Source organism: Talpa occidentalis, unplaced genomic scaffold, assembly GCF_014898055.3.
Source record: "Talpa occidentalis isolate TD23 unplaced genomic scaffold, MPIMG_talOcc4v2.1, whole genome shotgun sequence".
Taxonomy (NCBI): Eukaryota; Metazoa; Chordata; class Mammalia; order Eulipotyphla; family Talpidae; genus Talpa; species Talpa occidentalis.
The window spans coordinates 133,693,138-133,719,387 of record NW_026555331.1 but is presented as its reverse complement, the minus strand read 5'-3'; the positions used below and the strand labels follow the sequence as shown (position 1 = coordinate 133,719,387).

General features: G+C 37.4%; 1 protein-coding gene across 2 annotated transcripts in view; it reads left to right on the top strand.

Moving 5' to 3' along the window:
- CADPS2 (calcium dependent secretion activator 2) overlaps nucleotides 1–26,250 on the top strand; it is a 410,328-nt gene that overhangs the window by 85,949 nt on the left and 298,129 nt on the right. For both annotated transcript variants that reach the window (XM_037512374.1, XM_037512392.2), the window contains exon 2: nucleotides 2,802–2,915. In XM_037512374.1, coding sequence (XP_037368271.1) covers nucleotides 2,802–2,915 — 114 coding nt within the window. The remainder of the gene's footprint in view (nucleotides 1–2,801; nucleotides 2,916–26,250) is intronic.

The window sequence follows — 26,250 nt, the reverse complement described above, 5'->3', positions numbered from 1 at the left end:
CCCTGGTGGCGCAGCCTTTGAGTGCTGGTCTGTGAAGCTGCCCGCGGCCTCTGAAGCGCCGGTTCGATCCCCGGCTGCCGGCAAGGGTCCCACATGGCTGCGCCCCCTGCTCCCCTCAGCAGTGTGTTTCATCTCTCTGCCTATTCTGTTCCCTGCTCTGGCCCTGGTGAATTCTCTCACCCTCCCATGCTTCTGACTGTGCCCAGTGCTTGTATAAATAAATAAATCTTAAAAAAAAATAAAAATAAAATTTAGGGGAATTTTAAAGAAGAAAATATGTCTGAGGAAAGAAAACCAAGTGAAGAAATCCACATGTTTTAGTTTTTAAATGTTTACTTTGTTTCCCAAATGTCTGCTTTAGAACAGAAGATCACTAAGGGTCCCCTCCAGTTCATTGTCATTCCCCTTCTTTTTACTTGGACACTTGTAAGTTCAAACCCTTCTTGGCAATGCCCAGGGCTTGGCAGTAAAGCGCTTTCAGCTGCTGTCTTGCTCTCAGCAATTGTGTGCTGTTTCCATCTGGTCTCTTCTGTGAATTATGCTCAGAGATCTGAAGTCACCGACTGAATATGCCTGGCTAGGACACACACAAAAAGGTCCCTGCTTTCATTCTCTTCACATTATAGAAAGGGAGAATATGTTACAGTGGTGATTTTCCTGCATTTCAGCCTGGGTTAGCTTTCTTTGAAACAAAGGAGATGACCTTAGTGAAGAAATGTGGTGGCCTGCCTTCGATGCTCAGAGCCTGAGGGTTTTTAGGATATTTTGTTATCAGTCCGTTACTACCAGCAACAGTTTCTTTACAAACTGTCCTGTTTGTTGGACTCCTAAAGAAAACTCATTTTTGGAAAGAGCTTGTTTCTCATATTGAATGGCATTTTAATAAGTGCTTGGAACAGATTTAAACTTATTTCACATCAGCCTTCTTTTCAAAGCCAAATCGTACCAGTTTGTTTAGTCTTTCTAATCCTTTAATCATTTTATCCCCAGCATGTTTCCAAATGCTTCACATCTCTGTAGAATCCAGACCTGCTCTGAGTTCTTACATAGTCTGATACGGGTCGGACAATGTAGAAGGATCACTTCCTTCCTCTTATGTGTTTTGGGATTTGTTGTTTGACAGCTAGACCATGCTATTCTCTTTCCAGTTACCATTTTAAAATGCTTTTGCATGACTTTATATGCCTTACCTCTAGTGAAATTGATGCTCTGTAGTCAGGAACATGAACCTGTGCAGTTGTGAGCCTGTGCTCGGCTTATTTCTCTGCTGCTATCTTGAAATTCGTATCATTATTATTTTTTTTTTTTTTTGCAAGGGTCTCCTCATTCTCATTTTGCTCTGAGCCATACCGATTTAGTAAATGATTCTCTTTGTTGTTGGAAACTATGGGACGTGGCTTGTGAGTTCCCATTCACGTGTGACCTATCCTCGGTAGTGATGGTGCTGACTGCACTCAGGATGAAGAAATCTGGCTTACCCCTGGTTCACAGCTCTTCTTTCGCTTGTGCTGAAGGCTGCATTCACTGCGCCACTGCTTCCTCTCCATTCTCATCTGGACTTGTCTCCTCCTTATCAGTCCTATGTTTATCTCATCTCAGACATTAAGCATGTTCATTCATGGAGTCCAAACTTTCGGAATCTAGCAAATATTCTTTGTAGGGGAATCTTTCTTAGGGTTTTTTTATTCTTTGCAGTTTTCCTTCCTCTTACCTTCTGTCCAAGGCTGCTTGTCTACTTGCTTTCAAGAGTACTTCTCCACTTTGTTCTCTTTTCAAGAAATCTGACAGTTTATCACAGAAGTTGCTTTCTGATCTCATTTTTTGATTTTTTCCTGTCTCTTCAAAGAGACCAGGGTAGTAACCATTTGAAATCCTTCTGGGGTAGAACATTTGGATTCCATTGCAGTATCTAGATTCCATTGTAGGTGGGGAAGTGACTTGGGAATACTTGTTTCTTTTTATATTGCTTTTTTCTTATTTTATAGAAGAACACTGAGCATTTTGAATTGTTTTATTTTCTTGTCCTACCACCATCTCTTGAGTCCCCTTGCCTCTTCCTAGCCCTCCCTCTTAGTCTCAGAGCCTCAGTGTTTATTGATTTTTCACTATTTTTGAAAGTACAATACTTTGTTTTAAAATTGTATGCTATATAAATGTCCAGTATTTGTTTTTATCATTCTGACTTGCCTTTACTACCCATCATTCTCTTGAACTCCTTCCATTTTGTCACAAATTATAGCATTTTATTCCTTCTAAAGGCTGACTAGAACTCCATAGTGTGGATATACCACATCTCCTTGATCCAGTCATCCTGGACAGATGTTCAAGCTGCTTCGATGGCCTGACTGTTGTAAATAATGCTGTTGTGAATTCATAGAACATATTTTTTTGTTTGTTTATTTGTGTGTGTGTGTTGACAGTTTAATATTCTTTGGAAAACTGCCCAAGAGTTGGATTGCTGGGTCTTCCAGTATTTCCATTTTTAGTTTTTCAAGGTAGGTCCAGATTTCTTTCCATAATGGTTGTACCATTTTACATAGGGTTCCTCTTCATCAGCATCCTCTCAGTGGTTTTTTGGGGGGACCGTTTAACATGTGCCTTTCTCATGGGGTAAGATTGTATCTCATTGTGGTTTTAAACTGCTTGGAGACATTTTAAAATTAAGCCAGAAATTTATGTAGCAGGATATTTTAGCTTTATCATAAAGTCAAGTCTAGGTGTCAAATCTCACAGAGAGCAAATACAACCTTTGAGAATTATATTTCAAGGGGTGACTAATTCCCTCTTTTTTTTTTGTGCAGCTTAACAAGCAGCAGTTGCAGCTGCTGAAAGAGAGGTTCCAGGCCTTCCTCAGCGGGGAGACCCAGATTGTCGCAGATGAAGCGTTTTGCAATGCAGTCCGCAGTTACTATGAGGTAAGCTTAAAGAGCTTTGTTTTTGGCATTCTGATGCTATTTAAAAGTTTTTAAAAATGACTCTGTCATTTTAAGAAACTCATTGGTATAATAGGAAGGCTGTGAGTTTGCAACCATCTTGAAAGCATTGTCAATTCCATTTTTCAATTTAAAACTAATTCCACAGGCTGGTTTTGAGAGATAAACAGAATTGAAATTTATTCACATCTTTTGAGAAGTAAACTGCTTAGAAAAATCTTCTGGCAGTGATTGATACAGCTAAGTATAGCTGTCTTTGGGTCCACATGTCTAAATTATCCTTTTTAATCAGGATTTCAATAGCAAATTGCTATCTTGTGGCATTTTGTTCCCTAAGCTTTATAATAATTAAAGCCAGTAGCTAATTTCAAGAGGATAAATTGAATTATCTTTTCTTCTGAAGGAACAATACTACCAATACTACTACCTTGCTATTTCTTCTGGGTTCAGTTTGTGACTGATCAGGAATTCTCTATGGATTTCCTGTGAGCACCAGTTTTCACACATGGTCATTAATTGCTTCAGTGAGTTGCCAGAAGATGTTAAGTTTAGAGAGTTCCCTTTTTTCAGAGTCATTTGGGGAATGGATTCCTTCTATTATGCAAATCCTCTAAACCTTTCAGCTAAAGTAGCAGAACATGCAAACTCATACTAGAACAGTAAAAAACAAAGATGGTGGAGACACATGGTTCTGAATTTCCTGAATGCAGAGATTTTCTTTGTGTGAAAAAGAAATTAATTGGATGTATGCAGGTAATTAGTTGGATGTGTGTTTTATTGAGGGTATGCATCAGATGCCACTTAATGCATCTTGGGAGAAGTCTGTATTACCCTAATCTTCGACCTGTTGAATTGGATGAAAGTATAGAAATCTTGCTTACCAAGTCTCTGCATGACATAGAATCTAGTGTTAGAATGTGGACCTTGAATGCAATATCTCGAATGTAGGACCTGAAATATCTTAAGTATAAGATGTCGCATTTCATCTTGCCTTGACTATTGCATCATTTGAGAAAAAAAAAAGCTGAAAGTCTGTATTCAGGATGAAAAACTATGATTCAGGAAAGTAGTTTTTGTTAAAAATGATGTAATTTTTAAAGCAGTAATTTGGGTAAATGTGTTATGCCACTGTACCAGTTAGCATTAGGAAACAAACTAGGTGAGAGAAATGTGGAAGCCCTTATTTGTGTATCTTCTGTATAATCTAAAATTATTCCAAAAGAAGTATATTTTTATAAAGCATAAGATGTGATGCAGTTTGGTTAAGCACTTATATTGTGTTAATGAAAATACCATAATGAAGGAGAACATAGCTGAATCATATTCTGTGTGAGGCGTGGTTTCTCATCTGGCCACATGCTTTAATTTGGAGTCACAGGGTCTGAAACATATCATATATAGACTACTGGAAGGAAGTAGAAGTGTTTAGCCTGGAGACACATTAGGCTTGTGTTGGATGTACCCCCAAGAATTCAACTGGAACCATAATGGAAACTAAAGTAGGGAAGATTACACCCTAGTTTCGTTGTCATTTAGTTGCCTGGCCCATGCAGACTAGGCTGCCAGCTGCATCTCATAACCACTTGGGAAGAAGAGTGCATCAACAGGACTTGGAAAGCTGCCCCAGACTCATCAAATCAAAATTTCAGATTTAATTTTAGTAGTTCTCCAGGTAAATCTCTTATGAGTGGTATGTTTCTAACCAGTAGAATTAGATGATTTCTTGCTGGGATTGTTCCAGAAAGACATAAGTGTTCCAACTAGGTGACCAAGGATTCCCAGCCAAAGTTTCCCTGAGTCAGTATCCAACTTGTCTTTGTATCTTAACCCTCAAAGATGTGTATGGGGGTTACATTCCTGATTGACCCACAGAGTAATTTTCCAGTGATAGTCAATATCTGTAGGAAAAATAAGCATTAAAAAAAAGTTGCTTCTCAGTGTTTTTTTTCCCTGCCATGAAAGTCTTTTCCTTTTTTGCAAGATTATATTTTGTCTCTTTTGCAGTAGCTAACAATGTTAGTCATCTCTATTACTACTACATGTAATTTTTTTAGTTTATCAAAATTATCTTAAGTTTTTCTTCCAATATTTCTTGTAAAGGATAGAAATATTATTTACAAATTACATAATAGAAACAAGCAGGAAGAGGTTAAATTAATTGTGCGTTGTTCCATACTTGGTAAGCATCTGAGTTCAATGTGAATGTAGTTTTGGGCTCTTTGAGTTTGCCACAGTTGCTTCAAAGTGGCCATTTCAAATATAGCTGTGCCAGATACTGGGTGAAGCACTTCAAGAAATATTTTTATTCTTTAAAGTAAGGTTTTTAAACAGATAGGATTATCCCATCTTAGAGATGAAGGGACTTATGCCCAAAACGGAATAGCTAATTGGTAGCCGGGCTAAAACCTCACTCTTTCCACTAACACTTATTAAAAACAGATTCTTGGGTTCAACCCAAGACCTATTGACTCAGAATTCCTGGGGATGGAACATCTGAATTTTGAACCAACACCTGAATGATTTTCGTTCGCCCTATAATTTAAGAAATGTGTTGCCCTACATCTTACATCTTTTAGAAATATATATTCTGTGAAGGAGCTGTTTCTTTCACAGTTGCTTTACATCCCTGGTGTGTGACAAATACATTCAGTATATATTTGTCAGCTAAAAGTATCGCTTACTACTCTTGTGTAGAAAATTACATACTTTATTTTTTGTATTCTCACTTTCCACATAATTCTGGTTTATTTTTAGGTATTGTTTCAGTATTGCTATGGAATTTCTTTTGATTATGACAGTTACCAGTTTTATGGTTTTGTGTTTCTTCAGAGATGCTGGATACTTCAAAAGCCTGGTGGTGTGTGTGTGTGTGTGTTTATTTTCTTTCTAACCTAGACACTCTGTGTTCTTGTTTTACTTCTTACATCTTCTGAACTCTATTTTGTTAGACATTTCATATTGCTTGACATAGTTTTCAACTATTAATAATTTATCGATGGTAATTTTCTCATTTATTAGGTTTAGTAGTCTTTAACTGCAATGGCCATTTCTGGCTATGCATGTAGGGGTGTGGGGGTGTGTGATAAACCCTAATTTTATTATCACTTAAATTGAAAATCTGTCTCCTTACTCTTGGGATACAATTTCTTTCAAAGTCAATTTGTTGTGTGTGTGTGTGTGTGTGTGTATAAAAGCTTCAAAAATGCTACTTCTTTAATGATTTTGTGAATAACGTTCCATTTTGACAGTAGGTTTTTATTTTCTGAAGACAGCTGGAAGCAGTTATCTGTCTCTGGTACATTGGTGGTATTATACTTTCACTCACTTGGACTACTGTAATACCTGGGATCGTGGGTATTAGAGTGTGGCTTAGCATGCTGCTCAGTGTATATATTTCTTAACGTCTAAGATATTTTGTTAAGTTACAGCCATCATTTCAAAAGGTAAATATTTTCTTGCATCTAGATCATAGCAGAATAGGATTTTTCTGTGTGTTTATATGTGGTGTGCTCTTGGTCAGGTGTGCATGTGTTTTTGTATGTCTGTTCATCAGTTTTGACATTTACTGTGAATACTATTTAATATGTTCTGTAGAATCATATGCTGTAAAGGTAATGATTTTTTATGCCAATATTATTTCTGTCACACCTTCTTAAATGAGATGTCTTAAATTTGGTTTAAACATTGGCCTATAAAATAATAACAATAAAGAAGAAATTTTTTTGGGTAGTTTTATCAGTCCTTTTCCTCATAAATTTAGCATAATTAGGAAAAATGGACCCTCAAGCCATCTAAACCACCTAGCTAGGCAGACATAATGGTAGAGGAGGACCAGAACAGCAAAAGAAGAAAGAAATAGCTACTTAGTAAAAGTTGACAGTTAAAAATCTTAGTAATTTTATCTTGATTAATTGTTGTGAGCTGGATTTTTCTTTTTTTTTTTTAAATTGAAGTTGTCATTTTTCCCTTCTAGTTTTTATCCCCCATGAAAGTCTCTCTAACTCACTCTCTTTAGTATAAAATGGACATTAGTTTCTCTCTGTCTCTCTGTCTCTCTCTCTGTCTCTCTCTCTCTCTCTCTCTCTCTCTCTCTCTCACACACACACACACACACACACACACACACACACACACACACACACACACATTGCTTCTTTGTTTTCCACTTTAGGAGACTTCAACGGCGTCTGTGGATAAGGAAATACAGGGTTATTGCAATGTGTTACTTTCCAAGTTTTCCCCATAAGTTGTCTGCTTCTGTTTTCACAAAATTCTGATGGAATTCATCCAGATAAAACCAATGACAGTATGATTTATAACAGATATGTGGAAAAGCAAATGGCCTTTCTTGAGAGATTTCCAAAAGACACTATATAATTGCTTATGAGCTGCTTTCAGCTTAACAGAAACTTTGTTTTAGTACACAAAAATTGGATGTTAGAGCTTTTGTAGATTTTTTTTTTATCTGGTTTTCTGGTTAGGAAAAATTAATGAGAGTTAGAGGTGTTTAATGTTAAAAAAATTACCAAGACATTAATAAAGTAATCTTGCCTCTAGCATCACCACTACCACCATTTGCTTTTCAGATTTTCTACTTGTGTAATATACAAAATGAGAATTCCTTCTATAAGAAAAATTGTGTTGTCTTACAAGAAAATTACTCATTTTTCCTCAAAATATTGAACTTTAATTTCACCCCTTTACTTACCTTCTTTCTTTGATATTATTCGCTGACTCAATATTATTTATTTTATTTTTTTTTTCAAAGATTTATTTATTTATACAAGCACTGGGTACAGTCAGAAGCAAGGGAGGGTGAGAGAATTCACCAGAGCCAGAGCAGGAAACAGAACAGGCAGACTGACGAAATACACTGCTGAGGGGAGCAGCGGGCCTGGCAGGAGAGGTCTGTGCGCCATGTGGGACCCTCGCCTGCTGCCAGGGATCGAACCGGTGCTGCAGAGGCTGCAGGCAGCTTCGCAGCCCAGCGCTCAACTGCTGCGCCACCAGGGGAGGCCCTCAATATTATTTAAAAATTAAATGCAATAGTTTAGTGGTTGGCATGTAAAAACAGAGAGTATTTTAACCTTTTTAGTGTTGGCTTTATGTCTTTAACCTTTTTAGAATTGATAAGCAGAATCTGAATGTAACTTAGTCTTGTTATGGGTAAGCTAGAGGGAAAGAGGCAGATCTGAATTTAAATATTTTGCTGTAATTTTCTTGATAAAATTGTACTTCAGAATAGAAAGATTGACTTTTTATATTCCAAGGAATGTTTGACCTGTCAAAATCTTTTAGATTTTGAAGTTACACCATGGAAAAAATCTTTTTTTTTTGGTATTGCATTGATGACTAAGTAAACCAAGATCGACAGTCTTTGGCAGAAGGGTATAAAAAAGGCCAATGTTATTAATAGATGAAATCCAGTAACCAATTATGAAAGTGAGGTTTTAAATTTGTGTTGAGTTCTGCACATCACATTGTATTTGTTATTTTGTGTATTAGCCACTTACTTTCACACCCCATTTTCCTAAATTCTAAGAATGACACTTTAAGTATTCTTTAAGAATCTGGAAAATGTGTTTTCTTATCTGAGATTTCAGTTTCTATTTAGGGTAGCTTGCTTTGTGCTCCCTGTCACTGTGTTTTGTAGATTGTCCCATTCTCATGGTATGCATTTTGTGATGAAAACTAGATAATCCAGGCCTCTCTGGTGGCACAAGGGTTTAAGCACCTCACTGTGAAGCAATCCACAGCCTCTGCAACACGAGTTCAATACCCTGCTGGCCAGAGAGCAACCCACATGGTGCAGCAGACCTCTCCTGTCTCACCCGCTGCTCCCCTCAGCATGTATTTCACTCAGTCTGCCTGTTCTGCCCCCTACTCTATCTCTGGTGAATCCTCTCATCCCCCGCATCTCTGGCTTATACCCCAGCTCTTGTATGCATAAATAAATAAATCTTTAAAAAAAAGAAAAGAAAACTAGATAATCCATATACATTTGTAGAATTCTGTTGCTTGGACATAGCCAAGGAAATCATGTTAGTGGACCCCTTCCCTCTTCTTCATGGATTTTTAGAAGAAACTGAGATTGAGTTTTTCAAGCCTGTGTAGCAAACATGTGGCAGAGAACAGACCTCTCTGTAAACTATTAGTCTCTTTTTTTCTGCATCTACATTTTTATGAAAAGGTTTTCATCTTTATGAGATCTTTACATTTTATGCTTACAGACTCTCTTTTGTATCTTTATAATCCCTGTGTTTACAGTGGGCTGTGGGTGAGTAGAAGTAATGCACATTTCCAGTTTGGTAAGTTATCTAGAAATTTAACCCAAGTCAGGCAGCCATAGGAGCAGAAGTACACATGACTTCCTACCTCAATGTAGCTGGCACTGGTGGTTGTGCCACTTTCCTGTGTCTCCTTACTTTCGATAAATGCCAAGGCCTTTGAGAGAGTGAAACAACAGGACAAAAATCCCCAAATTCATCTCTTAAATGGAATAAAAAAGTATTTTCCTAAGTTGTCAAGATGTGATTCAGACTGCAGGCCCAGGAGAGCATTCACTGTCCTCAAGGTGACTTCCCGCTGCCCAAGCAGAACTTGCCATAGGAAAAGGAACCAAGGTACCTGGCAGATGGTTAAATGAGCAGCTTGGAAGAGTGAGGGGTGCTCAGTTTTGTTGCAGTTTCGGATCCAAATTTGAGTTATGTTATGATTCAGCAGAAAACAACCAATCAGACTCTACAACTTGCATTCTTGCATTTCTACAATACTTTGTTTCTCAACCCTTTAAATACTGTCCAGCATCCCACCCTCAGGGAGCCTGATTTGAGAACCTTACCTCCAGTGCCCTACCAGATAACCAGAAACTGCTGGCCTGGTCATTGGCATCTTTGTTGTCAGACAGCAGGCCCACATTTGTTAACATAGCATTTCTTAAGCCCCAGACCCAGTGCCAGTGAGAGAGCTCAGTGTGGGGGTGCAGAGGATTGCCATCTCCGAGATTCTTATTTTTTATGCCATGCTAGTCTTTTTATACTTCAACTAGACACTACATCCCAGGAAGGGTTTAGAGATACTGGGTGTTTGTAACTATATTGGACCCATGATAGGACACTCTTGACTCTCTAAATAAATTTGGAGTCAACAAAGCTGTATCCTCCATCAGGAAAATGCCATCTTAGTCCTGATAGCATCTCAAAGTAGCACTGCTGCTTTCTGGTGAGTAAGCCCTCTTGTTCACAGAGTGTGTTTTATAGATTACTCCTTCATCAATAAGAAAATGCTCTTTAAATTCCTTTCCTTACAAAGTTGCTTAGTCTCTTATTTTACTTTAAATTAATTATCTTGTCCACTTAAGTAACATTTCTTTGAACGACTATAGTTAATTATCTGCCTCATTAGGCAAATGATATCTTTTTTTTTTTTTTTAAAGTTTTATTTATTTATTTATTTGTTTGTTTATACATGCACCGGGTACAGTCAGAAGCGCGGGAGGGTGAGAGAATTCACCAGAGCCAGAGCGGGGAGCAGAGCAGGCAGAAGGACTGAAGTACACTGCTGAGGGGAGCAGCGGGCAGCAGGAGAGGTCTGCGCGCCATGTGGGACCCTCCTCCGGTGGCTGGGGAGCAGCCGGGGATCGAACCGGCACCGCAGAGGCCGCGGGCAGCTTCGCAACCCAGTGCTCAACCGCTGCGCCACCGGGGAGGCCCAGCAAATGATATCTTTTGAGGATTTTTTTTTTTTTTTTTGTATCAAACTTACTCTAATTTTAGAGTTATATTTTTCCTTTTATTATCTTGATTATTGTTCTATTTCTGAAAGGTTTTTTTAGGAGAAAATATCCATTTCCCTGACATTCTCTTTGATCCTGAAAAAGTCAGGAAATTTTGTGCTTGTTTAAATGCCACTTTTAAGTCAGGTAAATACATCATTTCTTCTGTTTCACTTCTATCAGATTTTCTCAGTAGACTTTTTTATCATTAAATTTCTATTTTTTAAATTTTGGCTGCAAGAATGAGATCTCCAAAAGAATCACATGCATTCTCATTAGCATTCTCTCAATAGATGCTGGTTTTGCCTTCTATATGTAATTCATTTCCATAATCACAAAAATGAATAAAGTCTTAAAAACAAAACCATTACCTATGTAAATTTTACAAAAATGTGATTAGCTAAGGCTCACCTTGCTCAGGAAGTGAGTACTGTTTTCAGTCAAGGAGATAATAAAAAAATGCATATAACTATCTCGTACAGCTTCACCCATCCACTCCATGTTAGGGCTCATGTGGGTGCCCACTGGGTGATTGTCTTCCACCTCGTGCTTAAACACTTAAGGTAGTTTCGTTGTGTTTAGCCACCATGTGAGGAAGCTCCACAACAAGTCTCAAAAAGAAAAGAATTGTTTCACAGAGGACCCAGTGAGTTATGATTTATAGTTGAGGTTCTGGATAAAATTCAAGGAATCCATGCGCTCAGATGAGAAAACATTGCACCTTTATTTTCTCTCATCTCTAATTGAAATTGAGCATCACTTAGAGTGTGAATGTAGACAACAGCCACAATAGTACTAGGTATTTTCATGTCACATATTTTTATTGCCACTATCTTGTAATATTGTTGGAAATTGACAAACGACACTGAAACTTACAATACTTTTTAAATCACTCTTTATATCTTGTTAATGAGTTATAGATGCAATAAATTGTTTAACTACATTATTAAAAGTATTTTTATATCTGTATTTCAACAAATTTGCTTTCCTGTATAATCCTGAGAAAGGATTCATAGAGTTTACCAAGTTGCTGAAAGGTTTATACTCTGAAATGGTTAGAAGTCTGATATACAGGACTTGTGAAGGTTTCATCGCAGAGGAAATAGAGGTTACACATGGGAAAAGCAAAAAAAAAAAATGTGTTTTGTTTCTATTTCATTTGGAATTATAGAACTAAGGCCTCTCATTTGTGTGGCTGGAACTTACTTAATATCATTGCATTTCATTTTCTCCAGCTGTAAAAGAGATCATGTCCCTACTTTACAGGATTGTTGATTCAACCAATTAACTAATATAAATTATTAAGCACAGCGCTAAATGTGAGCTTGGCTGTTATTAGAACCTGGAGCATGGCTTTCCCCCAAATACCTGCCATTATTTTGTACAATTCAGCATTTAACTTGTGTTATGGGCATTGCTTCCTAGTAATTATAAGCTATTTTAGAGTAAGAAATGATAACATACATGGTACTGAGACTATAAGGCACTAAATTAATTTTTTTGTTGTTGTTAAGGATGTCATCTAGTTAAATATTTAAGTGCTAGTCAGATGCCGCATACCCTCGAAATACAAAGATAACCAAGATAAGGCCTCTGGTCTCAAGAGTGTTCAAGAATTAGGAGAGAAAGATGTTCAAGAATTATTTATTAAAACTTCCCTGACCCATTTTTCCAGTCCAGACTCAGGTATGGCTGAGACCACATTCTCTATGAAATTTTTCCCTTTTGTGCAGTTTCAGAAATACTCATTTAGTCTTGTCATTTTCTCATGTAAGAATCTTTCTTTTTGAGCAATTTTTTCTCAAATTTGAACTGTTTTTTAATGCTTCTATTTTTTAAATTACAACAAATAGTTTCAGAGAGGGAATTTTCCTTTCCCCTGTGACCTTTAATCTGCACATATTTTTGATAAAGCAGTACCTAGTGGATGCCTACTTTTGTGAATTTTAAAATCACCTTGGAATATACTTATGCTGTTACAGTGGTTGAGATTTTAACTTAGAATATCATATGCAGATCTGATGGAGTAGCTTGGACAGAATGTATTTAATCATGATTACAGATGATAGGAGGGGTCCTTCAAGAGGCATGATTTTAAACATGTTAGCCTTGGCCCCACACACATTAGGAAGGAAAAAGACTGGCCTGCCTTCCCCTCTCTCTGCCAGCAGTGTTTGTTTTTCAGATTGTCTTGGTGGTGAGTCTTGTGCACTCACGGATGATAGGTGTGGTGCGGACTGGTGCGCCCCTTCTTAGCAGCAAGTCAGAGAACATGGAGGGTTTGAACCAGTTGGGGAGCAGAGGGGTGAGGCTGTTTGGCATCTCCCAGCTTGCACCCCTCCATGCAAGCTCCTTGCATCACTCACACCGCCCCACCCCCACTGTTTCTCCTTTCTGTTCCTCCCTCCCTTTTACTTCCTCCTTTTCCTTTATTTTTCATTCTTTGCAAAGGTTCTACTTCCTCAGGCTGTTTTCCTGGACTTCACTCTCTCCCCACCACCCCCACACTTGAAAACCCTCGCCTGTCAGTGAACACACAAAAGTGGTTGAAGCCATAAGGTGGAGGAACTTACACATCTGACCCTTCCCCTTCTTATTTCTTCAAAATTGTGAACACTCATAATGGTATAAGGTGACAGCATCCTTGAAAGTTTATTATTGAAACTAGAAGCCAGAGGCTGCGGATAGCTTCACAGTGTTGTGCTTAACCCCTTGAGCCACCAGGGAGATGCTCAAGGGTTAGTTTTCTTGTTTTGTTTTGTTTTTTGTTTTTTAATTTTTAATACTTTTTTTTATCATTTTTTTATTTTATGTATTTTTTACATCATTTTTCATTTTTGCACAATGTATGCAATTTCATCTTGGTTATAGTCCCCGTACAATTCCCACCTCCTCTTGTTTTGATCCTACTCCCCGCCCCCCCCCCCCCACCGCCCACTTGTTGATTTTGATTTTTACTTCATTATAGTGAGTCTTTTTCCTGGACGACTGGATCAAGAAGATGTGGTACATATACATAATGGAATATTACTCAGCAATCAAAAAAGATAAACTCATGTAATTTGCAGCAACATGGATGGAGCTGGAAGGGATCATGCTCAGCAAAATAAGCCAGAAGGAAAAAGAAAAATACCAGATGGTCTCACTCATAGCAGGAATTTAGAAAACCTAAATCAAGAGTTAGTTTTTAGGGCCTCCCCGGTGGCGCAGCGGTTGAGCGCTGGGTTGCGGAGCTGCCCGCGGCCTCTGCAGTGCCGGTTCGATCCCCGGCTGCTCCCCAGCCACCGGAGGAGGGTCCCGCATGGCGCTCAGACCTCTCCTGCCGCCCGCTGCTCCCCCCAGCAGTGTACTTCGGTCCTTCTGCCTGCTCTGCTCCCCGCTCTGGCTCTGGTGAATTCTCTCACCCTCCCGCGCTTCTGACTGTACCCAGTGCTTGTATAAATAAAAAAAAAAACAAACAAAACAAATAAAATAAATAATAAAAAAAAAGAGTTAGTTTTTAAGTTTAACTTTATCTGACTTTTTGTTGGGTTTCTCTGTATTCCACCTGTGACACCATCCGGTATTTGTTTAAACAATGTGGGAAATGTTACTGTTATGCTGAGTAATTAAGTATTTCATTATTTTCTACCCTGTTATTTTACTACATGGGGAAATTGGTTGTGATCTCTCCAATGTACAGTCTTAAATATAATGCCCATTGGCTACAGGATGGAGTGGATGGAAAGATTTCAGCTGCCTCAGTCTTGGAAAAGTCTTTACAGTGAGTGGTCTTTGTTTTGTGGATCTTAAACTACTTCATTTTTACTATTTTTAATTTCCAGGTAGAAAAATTTAAACGGTATTATCTATACTCCATTGTAAAAAGGTTGGAAGAAAAAAGGTTCTGCTTTTTTTCCTTTAATGTTAATGGTTCTTTGTAATTTTTGCAAAAAAAAAATTATGTGGTTTCATCCATTAAATTTAATGTTCTTGTTTATTCAAAATAAAAAATAAACTTATCAACAAGCACTATTTATAATCTGTTTTAGGTCTTCATACCTTCAATTTACACATTTTTTAAATTGCCAGACTACTCAGGCATGGCACTAAATATCTGTCATCTTTGCTTGTATAGTGGGAGCAAACTGAGAAGAGAAAACTTCTTAATTGGGTTCTGACAAGCCAGTTTGGGGAAATTAACTCCTAATGATAAAACATGATAAATAATGCCAAGAATGAAAATAAACTGGCATTGGTTATATCCTGCATTCAAAAGAATGAACGTACAGAATAGATTCAAGGTAGGACAGATTATCACCTTCCAAAACGAATCTTTGTTTTACCTTGCAGCTGTTATAAAGTTCCCTTAAGTGGCAAAATTTGTTGGGATATTGAAAGATCAGATATAATGCACGTGTTAAAATATCAGCATTTGAAATAATATTTTCTGTTGTAGTGCAGTGAAAGACATGTTCACGCTCTAAGTATGGACTAAAATCAGTTTTTTTTATTCCCCATACAATTGCAACCCCCCTTATTTTGACCCTAATCCTTCCTCTCCCCACCCATCCCCCCATAGTGTGTCTCTGGTTTATAGTTGCTTGTTGATTTTAATTTTGACTTTGTATTCATTAGTCTTTTTCCTGGTCCCTTATTTAGGTTTTCTAAATTCCTGCTATGAGTGAGACCATCCGGTATTTTTCTTTTTCTTTCTGGCTTATTTCGCTGAGCATGATCCCTTCTAGCTCCATCCATGTTGCTGCAAACTGCATGTGTTTATCTTTTTTGATTGCTGAGTAATATTCCATTATGTATATGTACCACATCTTCTTGATCCAGTCATCTATTTTTGGGCATTTGGGTTGTTTCCATAGCTTAGCTATTGTAAATAGTGCTGCTATAAACATAGGAGTGCAGGTGCCCTTTGGAACTGATGTTTCTGTGTCATTTGGGTAAATACCTAGGAGTGGAATTGCTGGATCATATGGAAGCTCTATGTTTAGTAGGTCAAGAAATCTCCACACAGCTTTCCATAGTGGTTGGACCAGTTTGCACTCCCACCAACAGTGCAGGAGAGTTCCTTTTTCTCCACAACCTTGCCAACATTTGTTGTTGCTGTTTTTTTAGTATGTGCCATTCTCACTGGTGTGAGATGGTATCTCATTGTAGTTTTGATTTGCATTTCCCTGATTACAAGTGATGCTGAACATTTTTTCATATGCCAGTTGGCCATTTGCACTTCCTCTTTGGAGAAGTTTCTTTTTAGCTCCTCTCCATTTTTTGACTGAATTATTTTCTTTGTTTTTGTTGAGTCTCATCAGCTCTTTGTGGATAAAATCAGTTTTATTTTCTTTGAACACAAAGACCCGTCTCAAGCTCCTTCAGATCAGATTTTGCCCCCTTTAAATGAGTTATTTGCAGACTTCCAAAAAAAGTTTTTAAATGTCTTTCATATTGAATTATGTTTAAAATGTTTATAACCTTTAGTAAAATATGGGAGAGTACAATCATGTTGTTGCTAATATTTCTGTCAGGACCCTAGCAAATGAACTTATGCTTTCATGGTGCTTTAATAAGAACAAACCATGTGAAATTTTACTTTGGGGCTTTGTTTTGTGGTTGGTTTTTATAGTTATCAATTTGCTATTTTACTGTTACAGGTTGTGTGCCTTAAACTAGCAAGAACTTTGACAATGGCCAATGAGTAATATAGCTGGCTTTGTCTGTGGGATGAGTTCTTTCTTTTTTTTTCTTTATACCTATTTTACATCATCATTCATTTTTAAATAATGTTTGTTCCTCCCCCCACCAGGTATAGTCCCTATAGAATTTCCCTCAGTTCTTTTGAATCAGGACTGTACACTCCAGACCTTACTCTGGGGGGCAATTCATATTCAGATCACACTGCTGGTGAGCCAGGCAGGTTGTCTTCCAAGATAGTGAAGTAATAGTCAAATCTACCTACCAAAGGAGACTATGCTCATGCAATTTTGCCAACATTAAGGAAAAATAATTTCTAATATCAGAACTGTTTCAGAAATTAAAAAAAAGTTGAAGCTAGCATATCCTCACACAAACAAACTTGGATAACACAAGAATAGAATACTAAAGACCAGGTTTGTTTCATATTGATGCAAAAATCCTTATTATAATAAAAATTCAGTGATGTACATAAATGATGTAGTACCTTTTTATTCTGAATGGATGAGTGATTCAGTATTAGAAAGATTATTAAAATCATTAAGAGAGAAGAGAAAAGTCATAACTATTAAAATAAAAAAAATGTCATTTAAGAAAACGCAACATTTGTTTAGGATAAAAACACATATTCAGGTAAAAAATGGACCCTGGAAAGAAATGTCATAAAGTTACAGAAAATATCCTAGTTAATGGGGAAAGATTTTAAGGTTTTCTAATAAAAATTGGGAATAAAACAAAGTTGGCTATCTTCAGTTACTCATCCATATCATAATGGATGTCCCAATCAATGCAAGATAAACAGGAGTCCCACTAAGCTTGCAATGGTAACTATTCTTATTTGCAGATGCTGTGTTTTCTACCTAGACAATTTCAAGAGGATCTATAGAGAACTTATTAAAATTAATGACTTTAGTAAGATTACAACATAAAAACCAGTCACACATAGAGAAATCTATAATACTTTTATTAAAGAGCAATAAGTTATTAGAAAATAGCAGTAGGGAAAAATAACTCATTTTCAAATGCATCAGATCTCATAAAGTACCTTTTAGGTACAAATCCAAAAAAAATTTGCAATTTTCCCAGGGAGAAAGATTATGAAACATTATTAAACAAAGAACAAAAGATACCTGTGTTCTGAATGGGAAGACTAATGTCATAAAGTTGTCTGTTATCCTCAGTTTAGTCATTACATTTGCAAACAATCCCCTAACAAAGATTTTGTTTGTTTGTTTGTTTTATGTTCCTGGATAAGCTGATACCGAATTGTATATGGAAAAAGAAAGGGTCAAGAAAATAGCTAAGACTATAGAAGACAAGGGGAAGCAACCTGGGGGGATTTGGCCTACCAGAGATCAAAGTATTTGAGATAGATTGATATTAAGAGAGGGACTGAAATAAATTTATAGGACAGAGATAAACCTATACGTAGATATACACTTGATTTATTTCATAGATGGCATTATAAACTTTATGGAAAAAGAAAAGCAACAATTTAGGAGATGATGTAAGATAAATTATAAAGAGGAAGGCAATATTTTTAAGCCAAAGAAAGCATGGACAATAAATAAATGATTGAAAAATTCTACTGAACTAAAGCTGAAATATTTCATATAACAAATGAAGCTATCCGTAGCCTCTGCAGTGCAAGTTCTATCTCCAGCCTGCCAGGGAGCTACCCACATGGCGCAGCAGACCTCTCCTGGCTTACCTGCTGCTCCCCTCAGCAGTGTATTTCAGTCACTCTGCCTATTCTGCTCCCTGCTCTGTCTTTGGTGAATCCTCTCATCCCCCACAACTCTGGACTATACCCCAGTTCTTGTATGCATAAATAGGTAAATCTTAAAAAATATTAAAATATGTACAGAACCTCTGTATAGACTCTTACATATCTGTATGAAAAACAAAACTCATTAAATAGTGTAGGTAAGAGTGATGATTAACAACCTACCCAAATGGTCAGTAATAGTTTCTGTATAGCTGCTATTACAAATTATCACAAACTGGGTGGCTTACAACAGCAGACATTTATTCTCTGTTTGGGAGGCCAGACATCTAAAATCATGGTGTAAGCAAGTCTGTACTCAAAAGATCTAAGGGAGAATTCTGCAAGACGTTTTCCAGCTGTTGAGTGTGAGCATTCTTTGACTTTTTTGCTTATTGACTACATCACTCCACTGTCTGCTTCATCCTTATGTTGCTTCCTCTGTTATTTAGCAGATCTTCTTGTTCTTTCTTAGAAGACACAAGTTAGTAGTCCAGGATAACCTCTTCATCTCAAGATCCCTTATTTCATTTGGAAAGACGCTTTCCAAATAAGAAAACATTCACCAACTCTAGGTAGTCATTCAACCCACTAAAACATAAAAAAAGATTAACATCCCTGGTTATCAAGGATATTCAAATAGAATCACGAGATGCCATTTGTCATCTTTCAGTTTGGTGAATTTGGGAGCATGAAATTTTAATAAGAATACAGAGGATTAACTTTATTACTTTCCTCTTGATTTAGTTTGAATATAAATCACTTCGTTTTCTCACCTGAATAATCTGTTAGTGTGATCTCAGATAAACATTAGACAACATAATTCAACTAGTTCACGTGGTTTCTACAAATGCTTTCTACATGGTAGTCTCTTTTCCTTAAATTTCAAATTTCCTTAAATTTTGAGTCATTGGTGACATGAATGTTCTTGAAATTTGACATGGATTAGTAATGTAACAATTAGTTGATGAAACAGGGTTCTGGAGAATTCCTTAGAATTATAGGACTGAGAAAGCCCTTTAAAAACCCTGACATCATACTTACCAAGTAAAATAAGTCTATAATGTAAAGATAATGGCAGTGATGATTAACACATACTGGCCTGTCTCTGAGTCAGTGTTCTAGCATCCATTCTCATTCCATCCTAATGGAAGTCCTAAAAATTTGGTACTGCTGTTATAGGTCATTTAAGTTTAACTAACCTATCCCAGGTTGCAGAGCAAGTATAGATAGATGTAGGACTCAAATGGAGGCAGTCTGACTTTAAAGTTAGTAAAACTTTTGAAATTTAGCAATGTCTATTTTTTAAAAAGATTTATTTATGCAAACAAAATCTGGGGTGTAGGCCAGAGTGCAAGGGGTGAAAGTATTAACCAGAGAGAGTGGGGAGCAGAACAGGCAGATTGCCTGAAATACACTGTTGAGGGAAGCAGCGGGCGAGACAGGAGAGGTCTGCTGCGCCATGTGGGTCACCTCCCTGGCTGGGAATCAAACTCAGGCTGCAATGGCTGCCAATAGCTTCATAGTGCTGAGACTTAACCCCTTGCACCAGCAGGGAGGCCCAGAAATTTCTATTTTTTGGTAAAAAGTAGAGAGATCAACTATGAAAAACTTCATAACTTGTTTTTAAATATCAAATTTCATAAGCTCCATGAGTTTCATAAGCCCTGGATCAAAGAAGCTTCGGCTGTGAACAAAGGTGCCATATGGACTGCTTTATCATAAAATATACGATGGAAAATGGTACCTAGGATTTAAGAACTATGTGTAAAGAGATGGCTTCATCTGGGGGCAGGATTTATCCTTTCATGTATCTCTGTTTACTAAATACATAGATTATTTATCACACCAATGTGTAAGCTCATTGGGTAAAGATACAACCTTGACCTCATTGAATTTTCAGATACATAATGAAAGATTCATGAAGAAATAGGAAATTATATAATGTTTGATCACTGCTGTAGCCTCAACACCTCTAACTGTGCACATAATGGGTTCTTGGTGAATATTTACATAAATGAATGACAGAATAGTACTGTAGATATTGAGTAAAATGTTCTTGGATTATACTCCTGGAAAGCATGTGAAAAACAGGATCTGTCAGGTTCTTTATTAAATGCCAGATAATCACCTTTATTTTATGAAATCAAGTAATTGATTTTATACAAATCAGTATTCGGGGCTCTGTAGGAAGACAAAGGAACATAAAAAATGTCATACTTTCAAAGAGCTTATATTTAATTGAGATACATAAAGAAAATTTTTGAAGAGGGGGAAAAGAAAGTTGCTTTTACCACCTGCAGAAAAATACCAGAAGGCAGTATATAATTTCCTAAGGGAAAAAAATGATGAAAAAATAATTTCTTAAAAAGATAGTGTTTGATTTTAAAATACACATCTATAATGTAAATATTGTCTTTACTAGCAAATGGAAATTTTTTAATGTTGCAATATTTCATACTAGAAAGAATATAATTAGGACTAGATTAATTAGGGAAGGTGTGGGGAGATTGCAGGATCTGACTGCATCTGAATTGGGAATAGAAGGCCAGGGATGATGAGAAAGTTGGTTGAAGTTAATATTTTTGTCTCAATTATTACTGCCGATGTGATATTTGGGCATCCCTTGAGGTACTGAAGCGTAATGTAATTTTCGCCTAATGGCGACCATTTGGTGCTTGTGACTTCAAATACACACACTTTTACACTTAAAAGTATTTAAACAGCTATTTACTGTGGAGTTTTAACTCAGTAGAGTCCGCTTGCTTATATTGAAAATAGTTGTCACTTTTTAGCTATTTATTACTATGCTTTCATTCCATTTTCAGATAGAGATGTGGATGGAATTTTTTTCTTGGCTTTTGGACAGGAAGTATAAAACAGATGGCCTCTGATCCTGTGATATTAAATAAGCCTTTTTTCTGGACAACTGTTGTCAATGTAATTCTTGGCTGAGGGAAAACTTGTCAGATCATTGCCTGTTCTATATCCTTGTAAGGGATGGCTGATAAAGCAGAAGTTGCCAGAGCTGCTGATAATGCCTCAATATTTTGAAGAATAAGTGCTTGAAAAGTCAAACATTTGTCAGGGACCCTGCACAGTTTTATTGTGCTAGTATAGAAGCAAAGGGGAAGAAACAGGATTTACGAAAATGAATGACACCTGTAATAGCAAGGCATTCTAAACCAAGCAAAGGTACAGGCATCTATATAAACACCTCACTATATATCATGTGTGGCAAAGAAAATGACTGTCAACTATGTACAAAAATGTGTCACAGCAGTAAGTTGGTGTTTTCGATGCAGAGATTGCAGAAGGGAGCTTGAGATCAGCCTTGAAGTATGGAAAGAATTTAATAGAGGAAAGAGGCTTTATTGAATTGGTAAGGGAAAGATGGGCCCATTTACTGAGCCCCTGCCAAGCCAGCCGTGTACCTAGTATATTACAAATAGATATGAAATAAGTCTTCTCATACTCACCATTGCCCTGTACTGCCCCATCTGACAGATGAGGAAACCGAGGCTCACAGGGACTCCCAGAGACTGATTTTCAAGGCAGGTCTGTCCCTCAGCCAGGTGCATGAATATAGTAAATGTTTCTGCTAGTGTGATGATTCTGAGTTCCTGTTTTTCTTCTCTGCTGCCTCCCAGGAAGGATTAAATTGCCCGATTAATGAAGCACTTTTGTGGCCTGTGAATTGGGACAATGTAAGGAATCTAAATGGGAAAATCTTGACCTCCTCCTCTATGATATCTTGATATCTTTTCTTTTCTTTCTTTTTTTTTTTTTTGAGTGAATTTCTTTTTTTTTTTAAAGATTGATTTATATATTTATACAAGAACTGGGGTACAGGCCAGATGCACGGGAGGGTAAGAGGATTCACCAGAGACAGAGCGGGAAACAGAACAGGCAGACTGATGAAATACACTGCTGAGGAGAGCAGCGGGCGAGACAGTCCTCTACGATTTCTGACCACTGAGAGCTCACTCAGCTTTGCAAATCCTCGATGACCAATTGTGGTTTAGGAATTTCTAGAATTTATTTTGGGACAATTTTGGAATGGCAATGCCCTGACAGCAGCCTCCATACCCATTTAGTCCTCATCTGTGGGTCATGTTGACTGCCTGGCTTCTTGTTAAAAAACAGATGAATTCTGGTGGTTTTTCAAAAGATTGTACATGGTATTTTTTTTAAGGTATCTTGCTTCTTCTCTACCTTTTCAAATAAAAGTCCAGCCTAAATGAGTTTATATTAAAATATGTTTTACCCTCGGCTCAATCAAATATAATACCACCAAATATTATCCTTTAATCTTGTGTAACATAAGGATATTTAGCTGATCCTTCTTCCCTCTAAGTGTAAAGACTACAGTGAGAGATTTCCTCCTTACTTCCCAGACTAGTAATAACAAGTTTCAACCTTCTTGATTACAGCTTATCCTTAACAGGCTATATTGAATGGGAAGAAAAAGTTGTTTTCAATTTAGTGTTAAAGTTGTATAACCCTTGATTTGAATTCAGAATGCAGAAAACTGTAATTCATGTTGTTTGATTTATGCCCATTAAAATTTAAGGAGATTCGGTCATATTTCAAATGCTTGTTTATCTTTGCATGCAGGTATGACTATAAAAAATCCAGTTTTATGAGTATTGTAAATCTAGAGAAGAATTAAAGTTTGAACTCATTATGCATATTCTACCTTTTCTTTACTCTTCCTGAAATCATCACCCTTATGAAAATAAAACTAAGTAGATACATTATTATATAAGGAATAGTACAGTTTAGACTGTGGGAATAATGATACTATCAATTTAATTCAACCTTTATTTAGAATCTGTGCCATGTAGATACTAGGCTGGGTATTAAAAAGATGAAAATAAGATTTAATTCCAGCTGTCAAGGAGATTAATAGAGTTGATAATTTTGTGGAGGAAATTATATCAACTGCTGCTGCATCATCAACCACCCTAAAATTGAGTGGCTTGGAAGTATCAGTATTGCACAGGAGTCTCCTTTGGCTAGGTGACCCTTCAGGTCTCCATTAGACTCAGTCAGGTGTGAGGTTACCTTCAGCTCAGGAAGGCAGCTCTGCTCTTCATGGCTCTTGCGCACTTCCCCATCTGCAGACTGAGCAAGGGTGGCCTCAGGGAGGATGGCTGGGTTCTCCAGACTTTCCTCTTCTGTCAGGCTAGCTTCACTGACATTGGCAGGGCGCTAAGGGAGTGCAGGAAAAGGCCAGGTCATACACTTAGACTTGGAACAGCCACATCATCACTTCTGCTGCAGTCTGTTTGCCAGTGTAAGTCCCAGGTCATCTAGATTCAAGGAATGTGGAAATAAAGTCCCCCCTCTCTTGCCGAGAGGCGCTGGTAAGTCACCTTTCATGGGGTGTCAGTACAGGGAGGGAAGTAATCAGTGTGCCTACGCAGACACAGACAGATTTGAGTTCATAAACTGGACAAAGCCTGTAAAAAACAAGGTCATCTGTAGTGACTGCTGCAGTAGGAGCACAGGAAACTACAAGCCATTACATTGAGCAAGCGTAAATTTCAGGACTGATAGTAGAAAATGAAGCTGGGTTGAAGGAAAGAGGAGCAGACTGGAGAGGGTTATTTACCTTTCCTAAAAGCTTGGCTACTATCGTTTGAATTAACTGAGCCATTGACATTACTAAGCAAACTGGCATGCCATTTTTTTTTTTCTATAGGTTGCTCTGATAACAATGAATTCAGGGTGAGCAAAACAGTGATGGGAGGTTGTAAGATGTGCTTGTAGAGTTCTAGACTGGGAGTCATTTTCAGACAACTGAAGTAGAGGGACGTACTCATTCATGCGTGGGGTCCTGCCCATGGTAGTCATTCAAGCAAATACTTGAGTCTGGCATGGTGTTAGTTGTTTGAGGAACATCAGCAAGAATTCCCATTCTTTAATGTCACAAAGACTTCTCTAGGTGCTTAGGAGCATTTATCAGGTTAGACTACCCTCATGCACCCTGCCATTGGGCATGCCGTTATTAGGTAGGAATAGTAATCCTACTTATTTATCGGAGATATCACAGTTAGTGAGACTGGTTTAATATGTTGTGTTTTGATTGTTTATTTCTCTAGTGTATGTAATTACCAGTGCTTTTAATGGTATTAAAAGCTGTTTTACTGGTTAATGTAAATAATAGTAAAGATACTGAGTACCTATGATTTTCTGTCTATGAAAATTATATAGTTGACTGCCTGGACCCCTTTCCTGCTTTTTCCTCCTATTTGCCAACTGAACTTCTCTTGTGAACCCGTAAGTTCAGGTCCTTGGCCTGGTAGCAGAGCCCAGATCTAAAAAGAGGAAAAAAGACTTCTAGAAACTTCTTTGTTAAGTGGACAGCTAGACGTGACCCTGGTCCTACCTCGAAGTGGTTTTTCAGGGCCCCTGTGGTTTGCTTCAGCCCTGTGTTAGCATTTTGTCTGTGAATCTTGGGCTTCGTGTGACCACACTCCTGAGACCTGCAGGTTCACCTCTGTGGTCCTGTCTGTCCAGGAGCAGCCTGGTGCTGGACGCTTTGAGGGTCATGAACTCTGGGAAAAGTTTTTTGATGATGCTGCATTTACTGTTGTTTCCTACTCCTTTGCCTTCCCTTATAATGCATATCTCCTTGTTGGAATCTATTCAGATGACACTTATACGGGTGTCATTATTACCAAGCTAGCAGAGTTATTAAACCATGTTCTTATATTTCCACATTTTTTTACTCCCAAACTTTCATTCATCTGTACCTGCTCTGGCACAGTGTTTGACTCAGAATTCAAAAGCTCATATATGATTTTAAAATTTATTGTATTCCATTTTAGCATCTTCAGAACGGTTTCCTTGGTTCAGAAATGTTGAACAAAATGTGTGTTGATATGTAAGACTTTTATTTCAAATATTTGAGAAAATATATAATGATAGTGATGACTTAGAGAAATTTTTGAGGAACTACATTAATCCTAATGAGAATTTACCAATTTGCAGTCAAGTATAAGAATTTAAGCTAAAATTTAGTGTTAGCTTTAAAAATCTTTACAAATGAAGAGTCTTCTTTCAGCAAATATTTATCATTAGCATTATTTGATTTTTTGTTCTCACTAAACTACTTAAATCAGTGTCCTTTCCCCTCAAATCCCATTATGATGCATTTAATTACTCTCAGAAAACCTATATAGTTTTGGTTCAGGCATAAATGCAAATTCAGTGTGTTGTGGATTTCTAGAGAACCTAATAATAGCATTGCCCTGAAAACTGACTTGTGGGGCAATTTATTGAAGCCTCTTTGGTATTATTCCCTGCATCTTAATGATATCAAATAGATAGTGAATGTACTTGGCAATTTTTCTTATCAGAGTATTTTTTTTTAAAGTTGGGTGTTCTTAAGAGGTTGATGAATAGCAGACAGAATCAGCTGATTCCTGTCCCCTGACTTAATGAAAGATATACCTTAGTGGAAATCTAATTCCAGCCTATAGGATAGATACGCACATACCATAATTTTTATATAACTGTTCTCTTACCTGTATGATGACCTCTTTCAGGACATGGCCACATGTGTCCTCTGTTACTAAGCTCCAATTCATGCCAGTACCTTGTGCATAGTGCATTTTGCATGTTTATTGTGGTTGATGATCATTTCCTCTGATTAACCTCGGAAATTTAGAGCCTATCAGTGTCATGTCTGTTTAACTACTCACATTCCAGTTGATACCCTTTTCCCTTGGTGGTGGAGCAATGATTATCCTCATGTTTCATAGGTCCATGTTTTCAACTAGGGATGAAGTTCTCCACAGCAGGAACAATCATGATTAACCTAAGTCAATCATGGTGATTCTGCTAATTTCCAGGGATTCTACTAAGCATGGATCTGTGAAGAACTGCTAGTCAGACAGACATTGAGGGAAGTCTGCTAGGATTCTGGGGAAAAATGCCTTGATCTTATAAAGATAGGGAGAGAAGAAAAATCTTTGTTCTTTCTGGTTGTTTTCTGTCATCCTGCCTGTTCATACCTATGACAACAGTAGCCACCTTAGAAGATCATGATGTGAGCCAAGGTCAGAGCCAACTTATGGAAACATCCT